This window comes from Saccoglossus kowalevskii, chromosome 2 (assembly GCF_978046115.1).
Source record: "Saccoglossus kowalevskii chromosome 2, keSacKowa6.1, whole genome shotgun sequence".
NCBI lineage: Eukaryota > Metazoa > Hemichordata > Enteropneusta > Harrimaniidae > Saccoglossus > Saccoglossus kowalevskii.
In genome coordinates this window covers 36514238-36538396 of record NC_140642.1, presented here as the reverse complement: position 1 = coordinate 36538396, position 24159 = coordinate 36514238, and the positions used below count along the sequence as shown (strand labels likewise).

Genomic DNA, 24159 nt, shown 5'->3' with positions numbered 1-24159 from the left:
GAGCGATGAGAGGGGAAACACTCCAGGAATCTGTCGAGTATGCCACTCGCATTTTATTACCTCAGAGGCCCCATCGTCAAATAATGAATCTGCACTACTCCAAAATCGCTATATATAGCGCATTCATAAAATGGCAGGTTTCACAGGTTAAGATGTTTACGACCATGCACAGCTATAAATACTTCAATAAATTTCAACAGTTTTACGCAAACTCCCTACATTTTAACGATACAGGAAATAGTAAATGAGTATATACAAAGCGATTCAGATTTAAACCTCGTAATCGTAACGAGTTGAAATATTTGCAATACCAAATCTACTCTAGAAGCAAATAAACATCACTATAATACGTATCCATTTGATGAAACTACTTCCGATCTAGGGACACTGCAATAACCTACTAGTTTTTCGAGCTCTAGACTAGAATTTTGTGAAATTGTCTTCAACAAAAGAAACGACAGCGGCTGCAACCCTGCACAAACTACCACCAGACACAAACAGCTGTCATGTCAGTGACCGTACACACGCTGCACACAGTGCGTTTATGTAGGCACGTAGGTCTTTGCGTGTCGATTTCAGAGATGCACTAGTAAAATGAAAATTGCATTTTTTTCAATTCCGCCTTTTGCCGGCCAGTTAAATCGATCTGCGCAGGCCGGTTAATTGGACACATAGAAGCCGAACACTATGCGTTAATTGCTTCGTGAAATGTGCGTTAAAATGGTATCAAGCTAGTTGCTCTTACCACGCCAGTTAAACAAATTAATGTGTAGTTTTAAGTTTTTTCCTATTAACGCCAAGACGAGCACCAGGATACAAGTCTATGTTAAGTATTATAAACACATATCATGGACAGCGAAACCGTTGGCCCATGGAACTATTATAGTTTCATGGTTGGCCCAAGTGGTTTCTAATATTGATGCATATATTACCCAGTGTGCGCCGTTATATGGATGTATATATTTTTAAATTGGTATACAAAGTAAAGACAAATACTAATATTGTTATACGAGTTTGTGGTTAGTCATGTAATTTAATTAAAGGTGACTCACCCTAGTTTACTGAGACTGAGACAGTAGCAAGAGAGAGAGGAGAGAGGTCTGACGCGCAGTGCTGAAGTGGCTGCTGAATGCAAAGTATGCCAAACGTGTAGAACATGACAAGCACTCGGTTGACGTAATTATATATCCTAGCCCTGGATTGGTTATTCAAATTGTGTCAATTTAACATTGCCGTATATGGTCTCCTTGACGTTTTGCGGCACACGTAATACAAATTGTCGTGAATCACAGTGTGGTAAAAAAAATGGTGGCGTAAAAAGGTGTGTTATATTCTTGTCATGGCGGTGAACACGTGAGTTATTAACTTTGCTGACTTCCGTATTACTTGAACAATGAGTTTCAATCAGTACAAGGACAAGATAGAAGAAGGGGACACGGTTATACTTTTTCTTGGGGTAGATGATACGTTGACAATACGAATAAAACATGGTAAAACGCACCAAACTAGGTACGGGGCTGTCCGTCACGCCGATCTGATTGGTAAACAGTACGGAAGTCGAATAACTTGTATTGGTGGAAAGGGGTGGTTACATGTATTACACCCAACACCGGAGTTATGGACAATTACGTTACCACATAGAACACAGATCATCTATAGTATTGACATTAGCATGATCACGCTACAGTTAGACCTCAAACCTGGATCGATTGTTTGTGAGTCAGGTAAGTACCCGGGAAGTACCCCTTCATTTACTCATCTCTTGCTTATTATATGCAGATGTATTCTTCCCAAAGTCAAAAAACGGCCTTCAAAATGCGATATTATTGTAATAAATAGAAACTTGAAGTAAATGTTTTAAAATCTAAAATCGTGATTTTCATTAAATCTGGCAAAATCATAACAAAACATAAAATTTTAATTAATGGAAAACCACTGTACAGTTACCTAGGTTTGAAACTAAACACAACTGGTAAACTTATCAGAGCTTAAGAAGATCTCAGCCACAGAGCGATGAAAGCTTTCTTCAAAATAAAACAATTGTTATACTCTGAAAACAATATTCCAGTCAAAACAAACATACCTAAATCTATTTGATAGTATGGTTAAATCTATCCTGATCTACTGCCACAAAATTTGGACGAGCGACTGCGTACTACAAATAAAAGTTATTTTTTTGATATTGGGCTACCTATGGAGAAATTTCATAACAAATTTTGCAAATACATTTTACTGGTAAACTGTGAAGCCAGTAATTTGGCATGAATTTTGGAATTAGGTAGACACCCTTTTTTTCTGACTAGTATACAACAAATGATAAAATATTGGCTAAAAATAAAAACAAAAAATGAAAACACACTAGTCCATGAAGCATACAGACATGGCATTGAGATGGACGGTAAAGGTACACTTAATTTGGTATCTGGTATCAAAAATATTTTGCACCATCTGGAAATGGATAATTCAAGGGAAAATAATGATCCAAATTGTAACACCAATCTAATCAACACAATTTGCATTAAACTCAAAAAAGTATTTAAAAACAACAGTCAAGAACAAATGCATGATGATAATAAAAATAAAAACAAAAAGAATAAGCTGCATACATATAGTCTGCCAATTGACAAATGCAAAACATAGAGCAGCATTAACAAAATTGAGAATTAGCGCCCATAAATTAGAAATAGAGACACAACGATATAAACAAATTCTTGCGTTCAAAATGAGATTGAAGATGAAATGCACTTTTTACTTGAATGCAAGCTGCATGAAAATGAGAAGACTGAAATGTTGAAGGAATTAAATTTAATACATTGCAATAACACAAATACCAATAAATTGATTACAATGCTAACAAGCACAGCCAAAAATAACTAAACTACATCTATAATTGTTTCAGTGCCAGAGAAAATCATTTTTTTTTATATTCTTTTCTTTTTTTGCACTTTCATTTTGCTGCTTCCTCAGTTTTTTGTCTTTATTGTAAATTTCCTTTTCTGAGTCAATATCCAAATAAGGATACAATTATGCAATAAATATTATTATTATTTTCAGCTATTTTTGTCTTTTGTATTTTTGCTATACTGCAAATTAAATTAAATTGTAGCTATAATTACAGAAATTGCCATTTAGGGTACACCGATTTAATTTTATGGATGACATCCGCGCGCGCATTAGTTTTCGCCTGTTCTCAAAAAAAAAAAAAAAAAAATCTCCTAAGACGAGTCTCCACAGATCGGTTTTCTGTCCGGAATTTGCCGACTCATATTGTCACAAAGTGCCGACTTGTCGTAAAACTCGTTTTGGACTACCTCAAAACTTCGCTGGTTCCCGGCGTCCTTTGCGAATGATAGGTAGGACGCAGGTAACTAGTAATCGCCATATTGTTCCATTTGGGCCGGTTTTCCGGCCGGAAGGCACGTGACTGGGTGACGTAATTTGAAAACATTCCAAGTTCCGTTCTGCGTAAACATGTCTATAATACTACAATAAAGCCATGCTCAAACATACTGCCTGCTTAGATTTACACATTTGAGATGTTTCTGACATTCCTCGCTGTTTCAGTGAAAATTTATGACAAAAGAAACAGTTTTTTATTCACTCAACTTTCGAAAGTAAAAGGAAACCCCTGAACGGCCGCGAGCGTAAGCGCTGCCATCAGGTAACCAAGGGAAATAGAACAAGCAACGAGAAAGTGACGGACCTCTTGTGGCTTGGTACGCCATGACACTTGAGGCGGGAACCAGCCAACCTCAAAACCAAACTCTGCACAGTTAGATGCGCGTTATGTAAAGCGCAAAGACCTATGGGAAAGAGATTGCCTCAAAACATGCACATTTTGCCATAAATGATCCAACACCACACCACCAAAATACGTGAGCATAAAAGTTCAGAGGTGAAACGGAGGGATTGTTGTAGACTAGTACGCAATTGACATTGGCCAGGGAGACGTTTACACAGCTATACGAGAGGTCTGTAGCGGCAAGCGAGTTTCGCCCAGACAACTTTGAGAACATATTGTCCAGAGTGGCTGTCCCACGTTTCTTCTGCAATGATGAGAGAAATGGGAGAGGAGTGGAGGTGTATGGTGGCCTAAAAGTCGGTCAGGCGACAAATCAGTTCGGTTGCTTTGTCCGCATTGAAGTCGACAAAACTTCAACGAAAGCAGCAGAAGCTGCTTGGCCGAAGTCCCATTACGGGGTGAAGAAAATTTCCTTCTTATTTTTTTTTCATTTTCTGATTCGGATAATTTGCTTGCACACACATTCAGTAATATTTTGATCATATGACGCATTTTCATCAAGATACGTGTACATAATTTTCTGCATCCAAATTTTTGTTGACTCTCTGTTGGTGTTTTTTTTCAATATCGAACCTTTTATAATTTGTTACATAGTTGAAGTAGTTCTTGAGCATTTGTGTCTACACTTAGTCTATCTGAAATGTCACTTTAAAAACTGTAGTTTGAATGTCAAAGAAGTTAATTTCCAGGTTGCTGTTGACAAACTTATTGTTCATTTTTAATTATTTTTTTTCCAATACAACACAGTAAGTTTTTCTTTATTATTGAGTTGATGTATATGCCTTTGGCAAAGCTAAAATCTACCTTACCCTATTGCCTTTTCAAAATCAAAGATGATGATACCTGTGACAGTAATACAGTACGAAATGTGTACATCAACATGTGCCTCCTACAAATAAAGACTTGTTGTTTTTTTTGATACACTGTGGTTAAATTCGTAATAATAGCTCCGTAGTCCTTTGGTTTTAGCAGCATTTTTTTTTTTTTGGCCGAATTTTTTTTTTTTCGCCCTCTCGCATTAGTTTTGGGGTCTTCAGAGGATGTCATCCATAAAATTAAATCAGTGTGGCCTTAATGCTAATTTTACATACCGTAAAATCTGTATTAGAAGCCGCATCCCTAATAGAAGTCGCACCCATTCTTTTTGAATGTTTGAGAACCAAAAATTCATCATTTCTCATATGTGTAGATGCTCTAATAGAAGCCGCATTCCCTCTGTTGCATTGTACCATTTTAATAGAAGCCGCGGTTTCTAATACAGATTTTACAGTAATTATTTTTTGAAATATTTTTCACTTTGCACCAGAATGTTATATTAATTTTTACATCCACAATCAAAACATATTTAACTCTGAGATGCCGTATTTGATTTATATTTGTAACTACTGGTATATTTATCAGATACACTGCCCATACAAAACCCCGCCAACGAGAGATGTTTCAGCTGGTGGGTGATCTTTTGGTTACAAAAAAAAACACTGTCAACTTATTTACGAGTCACAAAGAATATCATAGTGTAGCTATAAAAGTTTCAGAAAAAAATTTGCTGTAAGTATTCTAATTTAGGAGACATTTTTTAAAACATTTCAGTTTATCCTAGTGACTTCAAGTGAGTTAAATTTATGTATTGTAGCGTGAATGGGTTATCACCAGGAAAAGTGGTAACAAAATTGTACTGCAACTCTTACATATCACTTCTGTGTTGTGTTGTATTCGCCATCAAGCGCCATTTAGAAATTTTCATATATATTTGGCTGGCACCATTCTGATTGGTTAATCATTTTGCATCAAGTATTTGTGTGTGACCAAAAACATTCACTTATAATGAAATTAAGTTTAATTTTACTTGCATTTCACAACAAACTGATACTTGTACACTGGGTAAAGCTCAACGGTTCAGCAACTTGAAAACTACTAAGTTATTTGACTGACATAGCGTGACCTAAGGGTTGAGGATATTCTAGTATTATAACAGAAATACATGCATTGTTGATCTCTTGTGACTTTGTGTATTAATATAAATTTTAACTGTAGTAATTGGATTCTGTATTCCAATAATAGATTTTGACATTTGAGTATTGAGTAAATTATCTCCATTTATAATATCCCAATAATCACTCCAGGTTTGTTCCCACTTGATACAGGCATGTCTTCTTTATAGTGAGTTAGTTCTACTTTTCGAAAATATTTTGTGTTTTTATCATTCATACAGTCACAACATTTGCATATTATTATATCTATGCAAAAACCACTAAGAAATTTTGGAAATATTGAAATTGTAGTACGGTACTTACGATTCAAACTTTTTTGAAAAGTGAAACAGAATTATTAATGAAGAAATATTGAGTCAAAACTCTTGTAGAATGCTTAATAGAATATAGTTTAGCATTGGAGGTATTTTACTAGATGGAAAGTAATATTATTTTTGCTTTTGACCACTGCAGTTGTCTTGGGTAGTTTTAAAATGTACTCCAAATGTCATTAACTCAGAATTGTAGCATGATGTACCCCGGTAGCTGTGGTTTCACAGCTACACACCACTAACATGAAATACATACAAGTTGTAAAATAATCATACAGTACTTTCAACATGGGGCTAACATGCCCAGCAGAATCAGAATCTCTCTCAGTGTTTGGCTGTCTTCTCGCTGAATTTTATCCGAAATTTTTACCAATCGTAGTGTGTTGTTTTGAGGTCACATTGAGGGTTTCATTGTATTTTGCTTTATTCGTAACTCATCTCTGAGTTAATGTACACAATACTGTGTTTCTGTACATGGTACATGTTTATTTTCTTGAGCCACAATTTCTTAATCTGAAATTTCTTGTTATGAGTATATTATAAACTTCCAACAAATTTGTGCATTAGCTTTGACGACTTAGTGCTTGTTTTCTGGAGTGTCAACCTTCAGGCAACAATGTTTCTAATGTGGATAGGATGTTTTGGCTATTATGGTCTGTTTCTTACAGTGTTCACCTTGAAAAGTTGTTAGGATGAAGGAATTGCAAATTTTAACGTGATTAATTTTTGTTCTGAATTAGGCATCCTAATGATTAATAACTTGTGTACACAAATTAGAATTTTCTAATGACATTAATTATTCTAATGCTTATAAACTAGAGCTTGATTTCAATTTATTACATTTGTTCTATTATCAATTGCGTAGTTGTCTATTACTATCTGTTCTTCCAATCATATTACTGTTCGTAATAGTTATTGTCCCGTGTATTATTCATGGTCTGCTATATAATCCTAGCACTAATCTCATGGAAGCAGCAAGGAAACATGTCGTTACTAGTGTTAAAATTGTGTCATCATTTAACACTGAATGTGTGTTGGTTACTATGCAGATTATATGTATGTATATCAATAGGCTTGCATAATAGCTCAGTTATAATGCCCAATTCATTAAATTAATTCCTATAAATTCAGCAATACTTTAACTTCAGATATCTTTAACATTCACATTTGACTGATGGTTTGTCATTTCAGTTTTCCCAAATGTTTGGTATTATGATCAATTGTGAAAAATTACATGAACTTATGGGATTAAACTTGACTAAAACAAAAGAAGTTTAGGAGGATTATTCTGGCTGTGACTCCTTTTTTTTACCTCCTTGATCTGAAAGCTTACTGGTCAATATAGACAAATACAGTAGTGCAAACAACATACCAATGTTTGTCTAAAGAATTACCTGTTGGCCAATTTCACAATTGTGTTTTCCAAACCTACTAGTAAAAACATTGTTTTTTAATAACACTTTAAGTCACATCCATAACCTGTGAATTGCACAGGATATTTGTAATGCTGTTGGCAAGATGATCTTGTCTCAGTTTTTTTTTGTCTCAGGTTTTCTTTGTCTCAGTTTGTCTAATTTTGTTTTTTAGCTACCATCAAATGATTACAGACATATTACTGACAACAGATTTTGGTAATATTTCTGACTGTTCTACTAATATCTCAAGAACTAATTATCAGATATTAATAAAACTTTGATACATAGATGCTCTGGGACAATGCTCAGACCTAATTTGTTATGGTTGAAATCTGTGCATATTAATTACCTAATTTGCATATTAATTACCCAATATTAAGCATTTTTACTTGTTTCTCATGTACCATTTTACAGATTTCAATGGAACTGGTATATAGATGCTCTGGGATAATGCACAAACATGATTAATTGCCTGATTTGCATATTAATTAGCAAATTTCAAGTTTTTTCACACTTTCTAAAGAATCGATCAACAGATTTCAATAAAACTTGATACACATGTACATAGATGATCATCGATAATACGCAGACCTGATTGGTTGCTGGTTGTAACCTTGCATATTAATGACCTAATTTTAATTAGCTAATTTTACAAATTTTCACATTTTCTTAATTAACCATTCATCAGTTTTTCAAGAACCATGTTACATAGATGATATAGGATAATGCGCAAACCTGTGACCTCAATAATATGCATAACTGTAATATTTTAAGTGCTGTTGCAGACATGCAACTGCTGACTAAAATATCAAATCATCATATATGGTATTATTTCATTAAATATTTATAATTGTTAAACCATAGCTACTTGAAACCACTCAGATCATTGCTTGCAGTTATATTTTTAAATGCTGTATTAATTTTAATAGAAGCACATGTGCTAACTGTAAATATATATTAAATATAGTATTTCTTATTCATTCATGCTGTTTCATGGGCAACAGTGATGGTGATATTTAAAAGATGCTAAAAATAGAGGATTCATTTGCATATATTGGTATTTTGTATACATCATCAGTCATACAGTTAGATGAAATGACTAGTGTGTAGTGGAGTTTTAGTGTTTTGATGTTTTGGACATTGAAGTCGCTGTATCATCAATTTATGACATTGAGGGCGCTGTATCATCAATTTATGATATTGAGGGCTATATTACTAATGTGACATTGAGAGTGCTATATTACTAATGTGACATTGAGAGTGCTATATTACTAATGTGACATTGAGAGTGCTATATTACTAATGTGACATTGAGAGTGCTATATTACTAATGTGACATTGAGAGTGCTATATTACTAATGTGACATTGTGAGTGCTATATTACTAATGTGACATTGTGAGTGCTATATTACTAGTGTGACATTGTAAGTGCTATATTACTAATGTGACATTGAGAGTGCTATATTACTAATGTGACATTGTGAGTGCTATATTACTAATGTGACATTGTGAGTGCTATATTACTAATGTGACATTGTGAGTGCTATATTACTAATGTGACATTGTAAGTGCTATATTACTAATGTGACATTGAGAGTGCTATATTACTAATGTGACATTGTGAGTGCTATATTACTAATGTGACATTGTGAGTGCTATATTACTAATGTGACATTGTAAGTGCTATATTACTAATGTGACATTGAGAGTGCTATATTACTAATGTGACATTGTGAGTGCTATATTATTAATGTGACATTGTGAGTGCTATATTACTAATGTGACATTGTGAGTGCTATATTACTAATGTGACATTGTAAGTGCTATATTACTAATGTGACATTGAGAGTGCTATATTACTAATGTGACATTGTGAGTGCTATATTATTAATGTGACATTGTGAGTGCTATATTATTAATGTGACATTGTGAGTGCTATATTACTAATGTGACATTGTGAGTGCTATATTACTAATGTGACATTGAGTGCTATATTACTAATGTGACATTGTGAGTGCTATATTACTAATGTGACATTGTGAGTGCTATATTACTAATGTGACATTGAGAGTGCTATATTACTAATGTGACATTGTGAGTGCTATATTATTAATGTGACATTGAGAGTGCTATATTACCAATGTGACATTGAGGGCGCTGTATCACCAATTTATGACATTGTGTGTGCTATATTACCAATGTGACATTGAAAGTGCTATATTACTAATGTGACATTGAGAGTGTTATATTACTAATGTGACATTGTGAGTGCTATATTACCAATGTGACATTGAGGGCGCTGTATCACCAATTTATGACATTGAAAGTGCTATATTACTAATGTGACATTGTGAGTGCTGTATCACCAATTTATGACATTGTGTGTGCTATATTACCAATGTGACATTGAAAGTGCTATATTACTAATGTGACATTGAGAGTGCTATATTACTAATGTGACATTGTGAGTGCTATATTACTAATGTGACATTGTGAGTGCTATATTACTAATGTGACATTGAGAGTGCTGTATCACCAATTTATGACATTGTGTGTGCTATATTACCAATGTGACATTGAAAGTGCTATATTACTAATGTGACATTGAAAGTGCTATATTACTAATGTGACATTGAAAGTGCTATATTACTAATGTGACATTGTGAGTGCTGTATCACCAATTTATGACATTGTGTGTGCTATATTACCAATGTGACATTGAAAGTGCTATATTACTAATGTGACATTGAGAGTGCTATATTACTAATGTGACATTGTGAGTGCTATATTACTAATGTGACATTGTGAGTGCTATATTACTAATGTGACATTGAGAGTGCTGTATCACCAATTTATGACATTGTGTGTGCTATATTACCAATGTGACATTGAAAGTGCTATATTACTAATGTGACATTGAGAGTGCTATATTACTAATGTGACATTGTGAGTGCTATATTACCAATGTGACATTGAGGGCGCTGTATCACCAATTTATGACATTGAAAGTGCTATATTACTAATGTGACATTGTGAGTGCTATATTACTAATGTGACATTGAGAGTGCTATATTACTAATGTGACATTGTGAGTGCTATATTACTAATGTGACATTGTGAGTGCTATATTACCAATGTGACATTGTAAGTGTTATATTACTAATGTGACATTGAGAGTGCTATATTACCAATGTGACATTGAGGGCGCTGTATTACCAATTTATGACATTGAGTGCTATATTACTAATGTGACATTGAGAGTGCTATATTACTAATGTGACATTGTGAGTGCTATATTACTAGTGTGACATTGAGAGTGCTATATTACTAATGTGACATTGTGAGTGCTATATTACCAATGTGACATTGAGGGCGCTGTATCACCAATTTATGATATTGTGAGTGCTATATTACTAATGTGACATTGAGTGCTATATTACTAATGTGACATTGAGAGTGCTATATTACTAATGTGACATTGTGAGTGTTATATTACTAATGTGACATTGAGTGCTATATTACTAATGTGACATTGAGTGCTATATTACTAATGTGACATTGAGAGTGCTATATTACTAATGTGACATTGTGAGTGCTATATTACTAATGTGACATTGAGTGCTATATTACTAATGTGACATTGAGTGCTATATTACTAATGTGACATTGAGAGTGCTATATTACTAATGTGACATTGTGAGTGCTATATTACTAATGTGACATTGAGTGCTATATTACTAATGTGACATTGAGAGTGCTATATTACCAATGTGACATTATTGAGGGCGCTGTATCACCAATTTATGACATTGAGAGTGCTATATTACTAGTGTGACATTGAGAGTGCTATATTACCAATGTGACATTATTGAGGGCGCTGTATCACCAATTTATGACATTGAGAGTGCTATATTACTAGTGTGACATTGAGAGTGCTATATTACTAATGTGACATTGAGGGCGCTGTATCACCAGTTTATGACATTGTGAGTGCTATATTACTAATGTGACATTGAGGGCGCTGTATCACCAGTTTATATGAGAGTGCTATATTAGTAATGTGACATTGAGGGCGCTGTATCACCAGTTTATGACATTGAGAGTGCTATATTAGTAATGTGACATTGAGGGCGCTGTATCACCAATTTATGACATTGTGAGTGCTATATTACTAATGTGACATTGAGGGCGCTGTATCGCCAGTTTATGACATTATGAGTGCTATATTACTAATGTGACATTGAGGGCGCTGTATCACCAGTTTATGACATTGAGAGTGCTATATTAGTAATGTGACATTGAGGGCGCTGTATCACCAGTTTATGACATTGAGAGTGCTATATTAGTAATGTGACATTGAGGGCGCTGTATCACCAGTTTATGACATTGAGAGTGCTATATTACTAATGTGACATTGAGGGCGCTGTATCACCAGTTTATGACATTGTGAGTGCTATATTACTAATGTGACATTGAGGGCGCTGTATCGCCAGTTTATGACATTATGAGTGCTATATTACTAATGTGACATTGAGGGCGCTGTATCACCAGTTTATGACATTGAGAGTGCTATATTAGTAATGTGACATTGAGGGCGCTGTATCACCAGTTTATGACATTGAGAGTGCTATATTAGTAATGTGACATTGAGGGCGCTGTATCACCAGTTTATGACATTGAGAGTGCTATATTACTAATGTGACATTGAGGGCGCTGTATCACCAGTTTATGACATTGTGAGTGCTATATTAGTAATGTGACATTGAGGGCGCTGTATCACCAGTTTATGACATTGAGAGTGTTATATTAGTAATGTGACATTGAGGGCGCTGTATCACCAATTTATGACATTGAGAGTGCTATATTAGTAATGTGACATTGAGGGCGCTGTATCACCAGTTTATGACATTGAGAGTGTTATATTACTAATGTGACATTGAGAGTGCTATATTACTAATGTGACATTGAAAGTGCTATATTACTAATGTGACATTGTGAGTGCTATATTACTAATGTGACATTGAGAGTGCTATATTACTAATGTAATGCTCAGCGCTCGTGACTTTAGAACCATCTTTAAAGGGCATATCATTTTATAACCTTTACCTATGCCTTTCCTACACACAGAAGTAAATGTGTGTGCTACAATGAAACAGGAATTGTGCAATTAACAATGTTTCAAAAAGTGATTATTTTATTTTATTCTCTATGTATGTTATAGCGCCACCAAGTGGTGGCTTCATTTTCTTGTTATTGATGGCACCCTACAAGTAGACTCCTTTATGGCTATATTTTTTTTTTTAGCTCAACAGATCGTGGGTTGGATGGATACCTGCTGTTATAAGTGTAGATGAAAATTTGTTCATATGAAATCAATCTATTAACAATTATGCATATTATCTACCAAAAACTGTTAAAACCATCAAATCACTTCTACTATAACACTATTTGGTTGACTCAGTCAGGTTTGTTAATTTTGTGATTATATCTTCAATTTGTAGTCACATTTTTGACTTCTTGAAAACTACCAGCTCAATTGTTTTGATACTTAATATGTAGGTACCTGGAGTAGACCAATGTCAAATTTGTTAATTTCATCGCGATACTATCTTCAAATCTCAATTTTTAGCAAATATTTCTGTAATTTTTTTTTAATAATGCTATTTTCGATGAAAATACTTAGTATGTTTTGTTACAAGTTGCAATGCAATTGCATGGCAACATATACACTATAAGCTACTAAAGCTGTGATTTTGAACATTGTGTGTATACCTGCATAGAAATAATGCTATACTTAATAAGATATTTGTAGAAATCCAACAAATCTAAGTTTGTAAATCTATTACTGTGATTGGTTGGTTATCAAGTCTTTTATATATTTGTTCAACGTATTCTTGTCTGTGGTGAGTATAGTAGTTTCTATTTTGCATTTTACCACACCGGATCGCTTTCCTGTCATCACGACTGCACCATTGTCAGCATACCAACAAGCCTGTTAAAATCTGTCTGTTCTCTTCAGTTCGTCCGTATATATGCTGTAACATGTTGTGTCATTGTTTCAGCTCTCACTGTCACTCTCTGAATGTTGTCCTTATTGGGCTTCAGGGGTTCAATCATTTTCAGGAACTTGACTGTTAAATTGCCATCTGTTGTGATATATTTGCAATTCAAGGTTAAATGTTCGTTGACCTGTGACCATTAATCCACTTGTTGTGAAAGCCTTAATTGGTTCTACGTGGAATTGATGACTTGTCATTCCATTCCATTCCATTCCATTCCATTCCATTCCATTCCATTCCATTCCATTCCATTCTGGATTTCTTGGATGTCGGCAAAACATTTTCGTTTTTGGAAGTGACGGTACTTTTAAGCATTGCAGAGGTGATGACATGCTGGTTTTATAAAAGCAACAATGACTCTGGAACAGATTAAAAGTAACGTTTGGTAAATGAACAGCACTTCTCGCTTGCTAGGCAACATGGTGTATACATGCATTTCATTCTCGTTTTATACACAATTTTATTTATTTCACAAGTAAAAAAATGTGCTAAATATTTCAGTTAAATCTGTTACACTTGTTTTTATTGCATGTACAACTTGCCAATTGGTGGCAGTCACTCAGAGTGGCCATTGTGCTAATTACTAGATTTCTTGATTATATTTTCTTCAGTTTTCCCTAGCCTATGCAAATGTTGATACATAACTTGGCCGGCTTTCTATCACGCAGTGACATGCAAGTTTTGAGTAATGAAATGATTTAAGAAATGAACTTGCATTGTAATTCATATCTCAAGAACCAATGATTAGATTTCAATGAAGTTTTGTGGTTTAATACGCAGACCTAATTAATTTTCAGTGGAAATCTGTACATGTTACAAATATATAATAGTGTTATATACACTACTCTACTTCCAAATGAAATGCTATTTTATTGGGACAAAAACCGTTGAGCGAACTTGATTCTCAAACCAAATACTGTCTGGTATGTAACACCTACCATCAATCATTGATCATCTTTTCGACCTTCAAAAAACTGCGTTATGTTTGTCCTATCATAAAAACCAATGATTTCATTCACATGCTGGTTCACAAAAACTTAAACTTTTACATTGTGATGGCCTATATTTTATAAATGATAGAGGGACTGTAATCTTATCTTTACGCAGAGTTCAAGTGCAGTAAATCTTGTATACTTGGCTGTACATTGTCATTAAGTTTCTCCATACCCTGTACTGTACTGTACTTTGTACTGTACTTTGTACACAAAACAAACATACATGCAGTGGCAGCATATGATCATAAAAGTGTCAAATGGAAGAAATCAAGTGGCACAACATTTTTGTTTGGTTTCAGTCATGTTAAGGAAGCACACTATGGATGTCTGCATTTATTCAGTCAAACTGTTTCTTGATTGATAATTATAACTGTCCCGACTCCGTTGATATTGCATTGTATTGTTTTTTGTTCTCTATTCATTTAAAAATGCATAACATATTATATTAATTTCAAATTCAAGCAAGTTATTAGTGAGATTAAGGAGTTATTCTGTGATCATATCCATTCAAGTACTAATTATACTATTAGTAAATCATACACATACACCAAGCTGTATTCACAGCTCACATCCCTTTGGGTGATCTGTTTGTAAGGTTGAAAGAATCTCACCTTTTTAAATTATTATTTAATAATCTCACTACGATGCCCGTTTTTGACTCCATGACAGATATACATAGTATTTCTGTAAACAATATTTTGTAAATCATTGGATATGAGTGTACCATATCTTAATTCAATATTTAGATTTGAGTAATGTCCTTAGCAGCCATGTGGATAGTTGGAATTCTGATACACAGGGGGGAATGGGTTGGGGCTTTCCCCTCTCAATTATTTTATTGCATATACATATTTCAATTTGTCAATCATTAACACATTGTCTGCCGTAAATCTCCACAGATGGCCAGTATATAACGATGACAGCAAGCAGTAGTTACTACCTTATACTAAAATATATTTGGATATTTAGAGTACTAACGAATTCCAACTTATGGTCCGGTTAGACTTAAAATACACCACGAATATTCACTTTTGAGATATCATTTTTGGTATGTGTTGGTTCCTGGATATCTAAGCTTCGTCGTCCTATACTTCATTTAGTAATTCAAACTTCCCAGTTTGCTTAAAAAGGGAGACTTTCGCGATTTTGACATCGAAAATGCCTTTGCTTCATTATTTGCTGAGGGACGGCCGCTTAGGTATGTGCTCTGTAACTTACAGCACATGAACCTAAAAACATTAGGTAATCAAACAAAAATGACTAAAGTCCTAAAAGTACATTCAAGGTCGTCATTTTTTTCGTAGCATCAAAACGATTTTCTCCCTTGCTTATTATAACACCCTCAAATCAACTGATTTCCATTCCCCTCAAGAGTCAATATGGTATGTGCCTCCATTTTGCGCTACGACTGGAAAAAGTCTTTTTTGCTTGACATGTTCATTTGCCTTCAATTACGTTTCAGTGGCTGTCACTGTCGCATTCTGATCGAGTCTTGCCGATAACATTTTGGTTCAAATCCACGTAGCTATCGCCGAAAGTTCAATAAATCTTTCATTTCTTTGTCAACTAACATGCCGAAAATCAAATTAGCCTAACAATGCGTGCCACACCACATACAACTAAAACATTTAAACCTTTGTTGGAAAATTCACGTGTAAATTGCGTTTTTAAGTTCCGTACCATAAGTTGCGTTTTACAGTCCCTCAAGTTTGTTCCAAAGACTGCAGTCACACCAGAGATAACCAGAACATTGATTCGTTTCAAAAACGTTTGTCATTAATTTCACGTCTAAAAACGTTTTTGACCCTCGTGAATTGAGGATAAGCAAACAATCATGGTAGATTGGCCCGACTTTCTGTCGATCGGAAACGCAAAGGAGATAAGACTAGATTTTCATAGACTCAGGTAGTTTAGATTGGACGGTTACTTTTGTTTCAGGTTCGATAGCATGTAGTGTTCATTTCTATGCAATATAAAATCATATCGATGCTGTGGGCGGCGAAGGCTGACAGATTGTTTTGGTTCTGTGGCCGGCTCTCATGGCACAGGCAACTGACATTAGCTGACTTTTTTTTACTATTCTGACGTGTTCTGGGCTGTATCATGGAGCTAAAAATTAGCTCCATGGCTGTATATAACAGTTAGACACTGACAAGTAAGTACTGTGGAATACTTTATTTTCGCTGGAATTAATTTTCGCTGAAAAGGCTTTTTGGGCATTTTGCATGGAATTTATTTTCACTGATTTTTGATGAGTTAAATGTGAAATATAGGAAAAAAAGTATATTCGCTGGATTTTATTTTCACGGAATCATCCCTTCAGCGAAAATAGCGAAAATAAATTCCAAGTGAAAATAAAGTATTCTACAGTAAGTTAGTACTAGTAAACAGCCCGGGACATAGTCAATATAGGAGTCTGAATCAGTTAGGCCCTGAAAATAGCGTCATCGCACAGTATTCCATTAATGAATGAGGTTCACATAACAATCTTATGCCTACAAATCATCCCATAATTATTGACAAGTTGTTACTAGTTTATATTAAAACAAGCCGGTAGGCTGGTTGGCGATCGACTCCGCTAAAAAAACAAGCAACATGTTTTCGGCTGTTGCCACGGTAGGCACCGGGCACCGTATACGAAATTCGCCAAAAAACACTTAGTCTTTAGAAGTCACTTTATTTTATTTCTAGGACGTATTCTGCTGTTAAATTTGTTATTTCCAACCGTTTTGCAATAGTATTTTCTAGATTGAAGGCAGCATTAACAGTTCATTCAAAGTTCAAAGTTGCATTGGGATTTAATACGTTGATACAGTGTAACAAGTATGAACAAAATCAGCCAAGCCAAAAAAATCACAGAAGAGTTAAAAAGCAATTCTTGGTGAACTCTAACCCCAACTTTGAGGTCAAATTTCTCGGTAATGAAAAAAGATACCAAAAATACAAATAGTAATTTTGTGCCCACACTCGAGTAGAATGAGCTATGTCTGAGGTGTTTTATCCTAAATTTGTAGGAGGAGATACATTTGGCGCGAAGCTAATCAAAAATAATTTTTTTTGGCTGTTGCTATGGCAACGGTGAACCAAATTTTTTAAAGATTTTTTCCAACAATTAGGGTGAGGGTGTGACCTACCTGTCAATTTTGAGCGAAATCGGCCAAGCCAAAAAAAATCACAGAAGAAATAATACATGAAAACACTGGAAATCACACACACACAAACCTACAAAAGTGATTATGAGGGCAATCCTAGCGGAGCGGATTGCCAAAAAGTGATTTTAAGGGCAATCCTAGCAGAGCGGATTGCCTATGTTATTTAGAGTACTAACAAATTCCCACTTCCGGTCCGATTAGAATTAAAATACACCACGAATATTCACTTTTGAGATTTTTGATATGTGTTGGTTCTTGGATATTTCAGCTTCATGGTCCTGTACTTCATTTAGTAATTTGAATTTCCCAGATTGTGTCATATCGGAGAGTTTCTTGATTTCGATATCGAAACTGCCTTGGCTTAATTATTTGCTGGGGGGGGGCACTTAGGTACGTGCTCTGCAACTTGCAGCGCATGAACCTAAACACATTAGGTAATCAAATTCACAGGAAGTTGACAATCCCTAATACTGCTAAATCGCCAGTTGTGAACTTTATCAGGATTCCCGTATGAAGTTACACATCATTCTAGCAAGGAAAAATATTGATTACTGTTGTGCAGGTTATAAAATATGAAATAATTAATATTTCATTTTTGTTAGTATATCTTTATTTATTAAAATATGTACACATTATATCTAATTGGGGTGGGTATTGCCAAGCAATATAAAATTATAAACAAATATTTTCGTAAATAACACTTATTATCATTATTATTATTATTGCATCTTTAGAAATACAGTATTTATATCAGTACAGTAGCAATAACAGCATACCGGTAATAAATAAGTAAATAAATAAATAATGTAAATATATACATTCCTTTATTTCATTGTTGAGACTGAGTTATACAGTTTGTTACGTACTACAATTTATCTATATTTGAAAACGGTTATGGGGATTATTAATTTCAATAAACAATATTCAACTATCCTATGCAACACCAATAAGATCATAATGGTAATGTTTATTGGTCTTTGAAACCAGAGGCATTATCAGAGCATGGGTCTTATTTTGGAACTCCTGCTAGGATGGTATTCCCAGAATAGTGCCAGTTGTTAAAGAAACATAAAACTTAATTCTCAACAAGGATGAAAGGACCAGTTACTGAGACGAAGCCCTACTCCACGCGAAACCCTACAGATGCGAAACCCAATTACCGCGAAAGCCACTCACCGCAAAGCTACTAGTATATTGTACTATTAAATTCTCTTTGTTAGTCTCCGTTCGGACGTAGTCCGAAAACGGGGACTTATGTTTTGCCCTGTGTGCGTGCGTGCGTGCGTGCGTCCGTGATCACCTGTATCTCGAACATGCATGGACTTATTAAGTTCAAACTTCACTCATACATCACACATTATATGGGACATATGCACATGCATTTTTTTCATGATCCGATTAACGATAGCCGAATAGCGGCCATTTTAAGACCGAAAATGCATCAAAATCACACATTTTCACCATTCCGGACCCGGATCTCAGTTATGCATGGACGGATTTCGTTCAAATTTGGTACATACATTAAACATAATAGGACCTTGATAATAGGACGTCATTTTTTTTTTTTGGATCGGGTTTGAAATGGTCGACTTGCGGCCATTTTGTTTTAAAGAATTCAGTTCTGGATCTGTATCTGAGACATGCTTGGATTGATCGAGTTCCAACTTCACACACACAAGGTACATCATGTCACAAATATGTATGTGCATTTGTTTCATGATTTCTTTAACGATAGCCAAATGGCGGCCGCTTTAAGGCCGAAAATGCATTGAAATCGCACATTTTCACCATTCCGGACCCGGATCTCAGTTATGCATGGACAGATTTTGTTCAAATTTGGTACATACATTAAACATAGTAGGACCTTGATGCACGTTTTTTTTTTTTTTTGGATCAAGTTTGAAATGGCCGACTGGCGGCCATTTTGTTTTAAAGAATTCAGTTCTGGATCTGTATCCAAGACATGTCTGGATTGATCAAGTTCAAACTTCACACACACATGGTACATCATGTCACAAATAGATATGTGCATTTGTTTCATGGTCCGCTTAACAATAGCTGAATGATGGCCATTTTAATGCCGAAAATGCATCAAAATCACATATTTTTACAATTCCGGAACCAGATCTCAGTCATGCATGGATGGATTTTGTTCAGATTTAGTACAATGTGTTGTACATATGCAGGTGCATTTCGGTCATGATCTGCTTTGAATGTATATGTCACTCAAATATGAACGAAACGGGGACGTGTCATTGACAATGACTTGTTTCTAGTCAAGGTAATCCTCTTATCTTGCCCGTTTAAACATCCTTTTATAACAATGATCATTTCCGAAACTAGCGTTCACTGTCCTTGTAACCAAGGGCAGGTCTTTTTTTCTCAGTTGCTATACGGTATCTAACAAGAAGAAAATATTAGTAATTTTACTTGCATGATGCGTCTAGAAAAAATGGCATTGTTATGACAAGTTTATTCATGTTAGAATTTTTAAAATCGACCGATCTATCAGTAAGTTACATGTACGTTGTTTTTCTGTTTTTTCATGGAATTTCTATAGGTTATTTCAACTGCTACTTTTACAGGGTTGCACCAAATTGGTCCACTTATCGGTTACTGGTAGTTTAATTTAAAGCCTACTTTACGATCTTTGCAATGGTGTTAAAACTATGTCCCTCCAGAGTACTTTGCACAAGCAGTAGATGATGGAATCTTCAAGTTGTTTTGTCGTTAACGGTATTATTATCCAGGCTCGCAGTTTTGAGATGGCAGTTTTATTGCGTTCCATATATCCTCTTCAATCACGACTTTATTTACTTTCGCTGGATTGAAACAATCATCGACTTCGTCTTTGCGAATGCATACACAACTTTCCAGCGACGCCATTTTAAACAATGACCTTTGGCCCAATGGTTTTTGAATATACCCGAGGGCTCTCAAAATACGTTCATAATATGTTAATTCACCTTTTCTGTAGATATTATGTTCTTTGCTACTAGATTAACAAGCATACATTATAATTACTGAGTAAACGGTGGAAATGATCATGGAACCTTTGATCTTAAGGTAGCGGAACTATTATTTGCATACTTGTTTTCATTTTCTAATTGTGACCAATTGACTACAGACCCAGGAAAGTATATATTTTTTGGAATCGCCAGACTTCAAGCTTTTCAAAGGTGTGTTTGCCATGCCCGTATCTGCATTTCATGGTGCGTTACTTAATCAAAAGTGAAAAATTACTTTTTTTGTAAAAAAATTAATTACGCATTTATGCTGGTGATAAGTTTTTTTTTTCACTTTTCCTAGTTGATCAATAGTCTGGTAAATTGAATGTGTCTGGTCAGTTTTATTCAAGCAACGCGTTTTGAAAAGTAGTGTCCTGAATTTTAATTTCTGTTTTAGTCGAATTGCCCCCAAGTCAAACCACAACACATTGGTAAATAATCCATGAAATAGTTTGTCTGGACACATTCAAGTTCCTCTCATTGTCACCTTAAAGTGCCTGTGCAATGCCCACCCTCACGTTTCCCATTTTAGATCTGTGTCCCACTGAAATGGGCAGTTATTGATTCTTTTGCTGGAAATGATTACTCGTATCCAAGTAAATTTGGGGTATTTCTCGTGTTGTAGCCACGCCCACCTATCCTGAAACGGTCGACTGTTTCCGGATTTCAGACTCTCGCCGAAAGTGCGCCAACAAATGACAAAAATGTGAGAGGAAGTCATACCCCCGAGTCGTAATAACACTGGTCATTCAGTATAGTTTTAAACGATATACATTTTTCGGTCAGCATTTTTTCTTTTTTTTTTTTGTCTATTTTATTTTTTTTTTCTGAGAGAGAGTTTTTAGTTGTTGTGTTGTGGGCAGTTGCAGTGAAACGTATAGTCACACATATGTATTCACACGTTTCTAATCAATCCGAAGGTGCGACATCAGTGGACGAAAGCCATTTAAACATGGCGCAACACTTTTGAAAGAAATAGATTCCGGACCAGCCCATGATCACCGAGGCGGATTTTAGAAGAGAGAGAGAAACGTCCGGCAAGTGTTTCAAATGAGTTGACTTTTTTTTCGATCGTTATTATCGTTTTATAGAGACCATTTAGTTTCTATTAAGTAAAAGTTAGCAATAATTTTGACAGTGACACGAAAACGAAGCGTCGGACAAACAGGAAATTACACAGCCCTTACACACCTCTAATTGTTTTCATTTTCGAAGGCTAAAAGTTTCTGAATTGTTTGGTGATTGGTGTTGAATGTCGAATTCACACCTCTGTTCTTTTTTTACCTCCATGCTTGCAGCTTGATCTGCGTAATAATTTATGAAATAAGAATCCGAGCTTGGTCAATGTGTTTCCACCAAATAAAGTTTTAATATGATGTTATAATTATGACAATCACGCCATGGATCACGCTAACTCGAATCCCCTCTGAATTTATCTGCATGTGTGTCGATCTCGATTATTTTTGCTATCCAATTAAACGCCGCTTTTAATACACTTGCCCTCGTCGTGACCCGACGCGTTCACCTATTTCAACAAAAAGTCAATTTATTTCCATGCGACTGTAACTGTGATTAACTGTGATTTGTCGTTTTTTTTTAATTATTTTATAGTGATCACTATAGTCTAATGTTTAGAGTGTCAAAATATGTTCTCTTTTATTTTAATTTTGAAAGTTTTACTCAGACGATCGATGAAATAAAACAGTGTAGTGACATGCCTAGTAACCTGCTAAATAACGATTTTGTCCAGGATAGTGTACAAACGTGCGCCGGTGTCGGTGACGATCACGGTAACCAACTACACCAGAACGGACATATTTCGCATCTAACTCAACCCCATGCAACAAAAATTGATACTATGTGTTCATTATAGTCCATTCTTTCTCGACGAACAAGTACAATTTAGTCAAAGACGAGAAAACTGCACAAGAAATTTGCCTTATTTACACATATCGGCAATGCAAGCTGCCATGCGACTTCCCCTTCTGACGTCTCAAGGGGAATTTCTGTATGCAAATGAGAAGCTAATGAGGAGCCTCGTTTTAAAATACACAAAAATAAAGTTGCCGTAGACTGAGTTTAAAACACATTTTTCCACTTAAAAAAAATTCATGCTTAGAAACATAAAAATTAATAATATTTATGTATCAAATGGTAATTTTAGGCGTGGAAATAGCAGCCATTTCACAGGCACTTTAAAGCTGTGAAAATTTGGTGTTAATCCGTCAATAATAAGTGTACGTTATTTTTTGTTAAAGACCTTGTATTTTGAAAAACATAAACTCCTAGAAAACGTCACAGCAAAGATTTTCAAGCTTGTTTATCTGCACAAGCGATTTGTTTTCCCATCAAGGTCTGCTTTAACATGTGTAGGGACATCCAAATGTGTAAGGCTATTGGAAACCAAAAAATAAAAGAAATGGGATAGCTATAGTTCGATGAAATCGGCAGATGAAAACACCAAAATCAATGATTTTTTTCAGTGGCTGTGTGACATTGGGCGGAGACAAACCACTCAAATGTTTGGAAACACTAATTGTGTGTCAGAAAGCTACTGATAACACACCCTAACATTGCTTTGTCTTGAGTTTATCTTTGAAACTTATAGGCACACAGATTAAACCTGTGTTGTTGATTTTGGAAAACACTACTGAAGCTGCCTTGCATCCCCTCAGAAAATCTACATTTTAACCAACTTACTTGACATTCTAGGTTATGTTGACTTTATCAGATGAAAGTTTATAGTGCATTTCATCAATTAATAAATAAATGTGAAAATCGTAATTCTCAACACAAATAATAGTCTCGCTACCTTAAACCAGTTGTAACTCCTTCTGGCTTTTACCTCCATGTAATAATTAAGCCAGATATTAAGCATATTCACTGATTTATGATGGTTTCAATGTAACAACTAATTAAATTTATTCAAAGATGCATATATGCATTGTGTTACATCCTGCCAAATGTTTTTTTGTTGCGAGTACCGGTAATAGGTTAATGTATTATAATTGACTGACAATGAAGGCAATACATGTAATTTAAACAAATCGTATTTATACAGCTTGCAGTCTCTGGGGTCAGTCTGCTCCTAATAACTTCAGTGACTGTATACATTGTATTGGATATTTTCAGTGCTCATAATTTATTGCCCTCATAAATACTATGTCCGTCTGTGTGTCTACTTGTACCAAATAGTTAATACATACATGTATGTGTAGTCAACACATACCGGTATGTATTAACTCTTCGGTGATATTTTTGGCTGGACTGATTATTTAAACTTGGCAATCAGATCACACCAGCACTCTAGTTAGGTGGAAAAATCTATCAATTCTGCCCTACTGTTGCCTGGTAACAAAACATCTTTTTCTTCATCTGGTAACCTCCTGTAACTTTTTGTGGAATTCCTTATGAGGAAGATTTACA

General features: G+C 35.0%; 2 protein-coding genes across 2 annotated transcripts in view; one reads left to right on the top strand and one right to left on the bottom strand.

Annotated features, from left to right (window-relative positions):
- LOC100366652 (creatine kinase M-type-like) overlaps positions 1–1182 on the bottom strand; it is a 44054-nt gene extending 42872 nt beyond the window's left edge. Inside the window, exon 1 of the mRNA XM_002732904.4 lies at positions 1053–1182. The gene's annotated coding sequence lies outside the window, so the exon portion shown is untranslated. The remainder of the gene's footprint in view (positions 1–1052) is intronic.
- A 123-nt stretch (positions 1183–1305) lies between these two features.
- LOC100366503 (tRNA (adenine(58)-N(1))-methyltransferase catalytic subunit TRMT61A-like) overlaps positions 1306–24159 on the top strand; it is a 31640-nt gene continuing 8786 nt past the window's right edge. Inside the window, exon 1 of the mRNA XM_002732903.3 lies at positions 1306–1724. Coding sequence (XP_002732949.2) covers positions 1394–1724 — 331 coding nt within the window. The 5' untranslated portion in view covers positions 1306–1393. The remainder of the gene's footprint in view (positions 1725–24159) is intronic.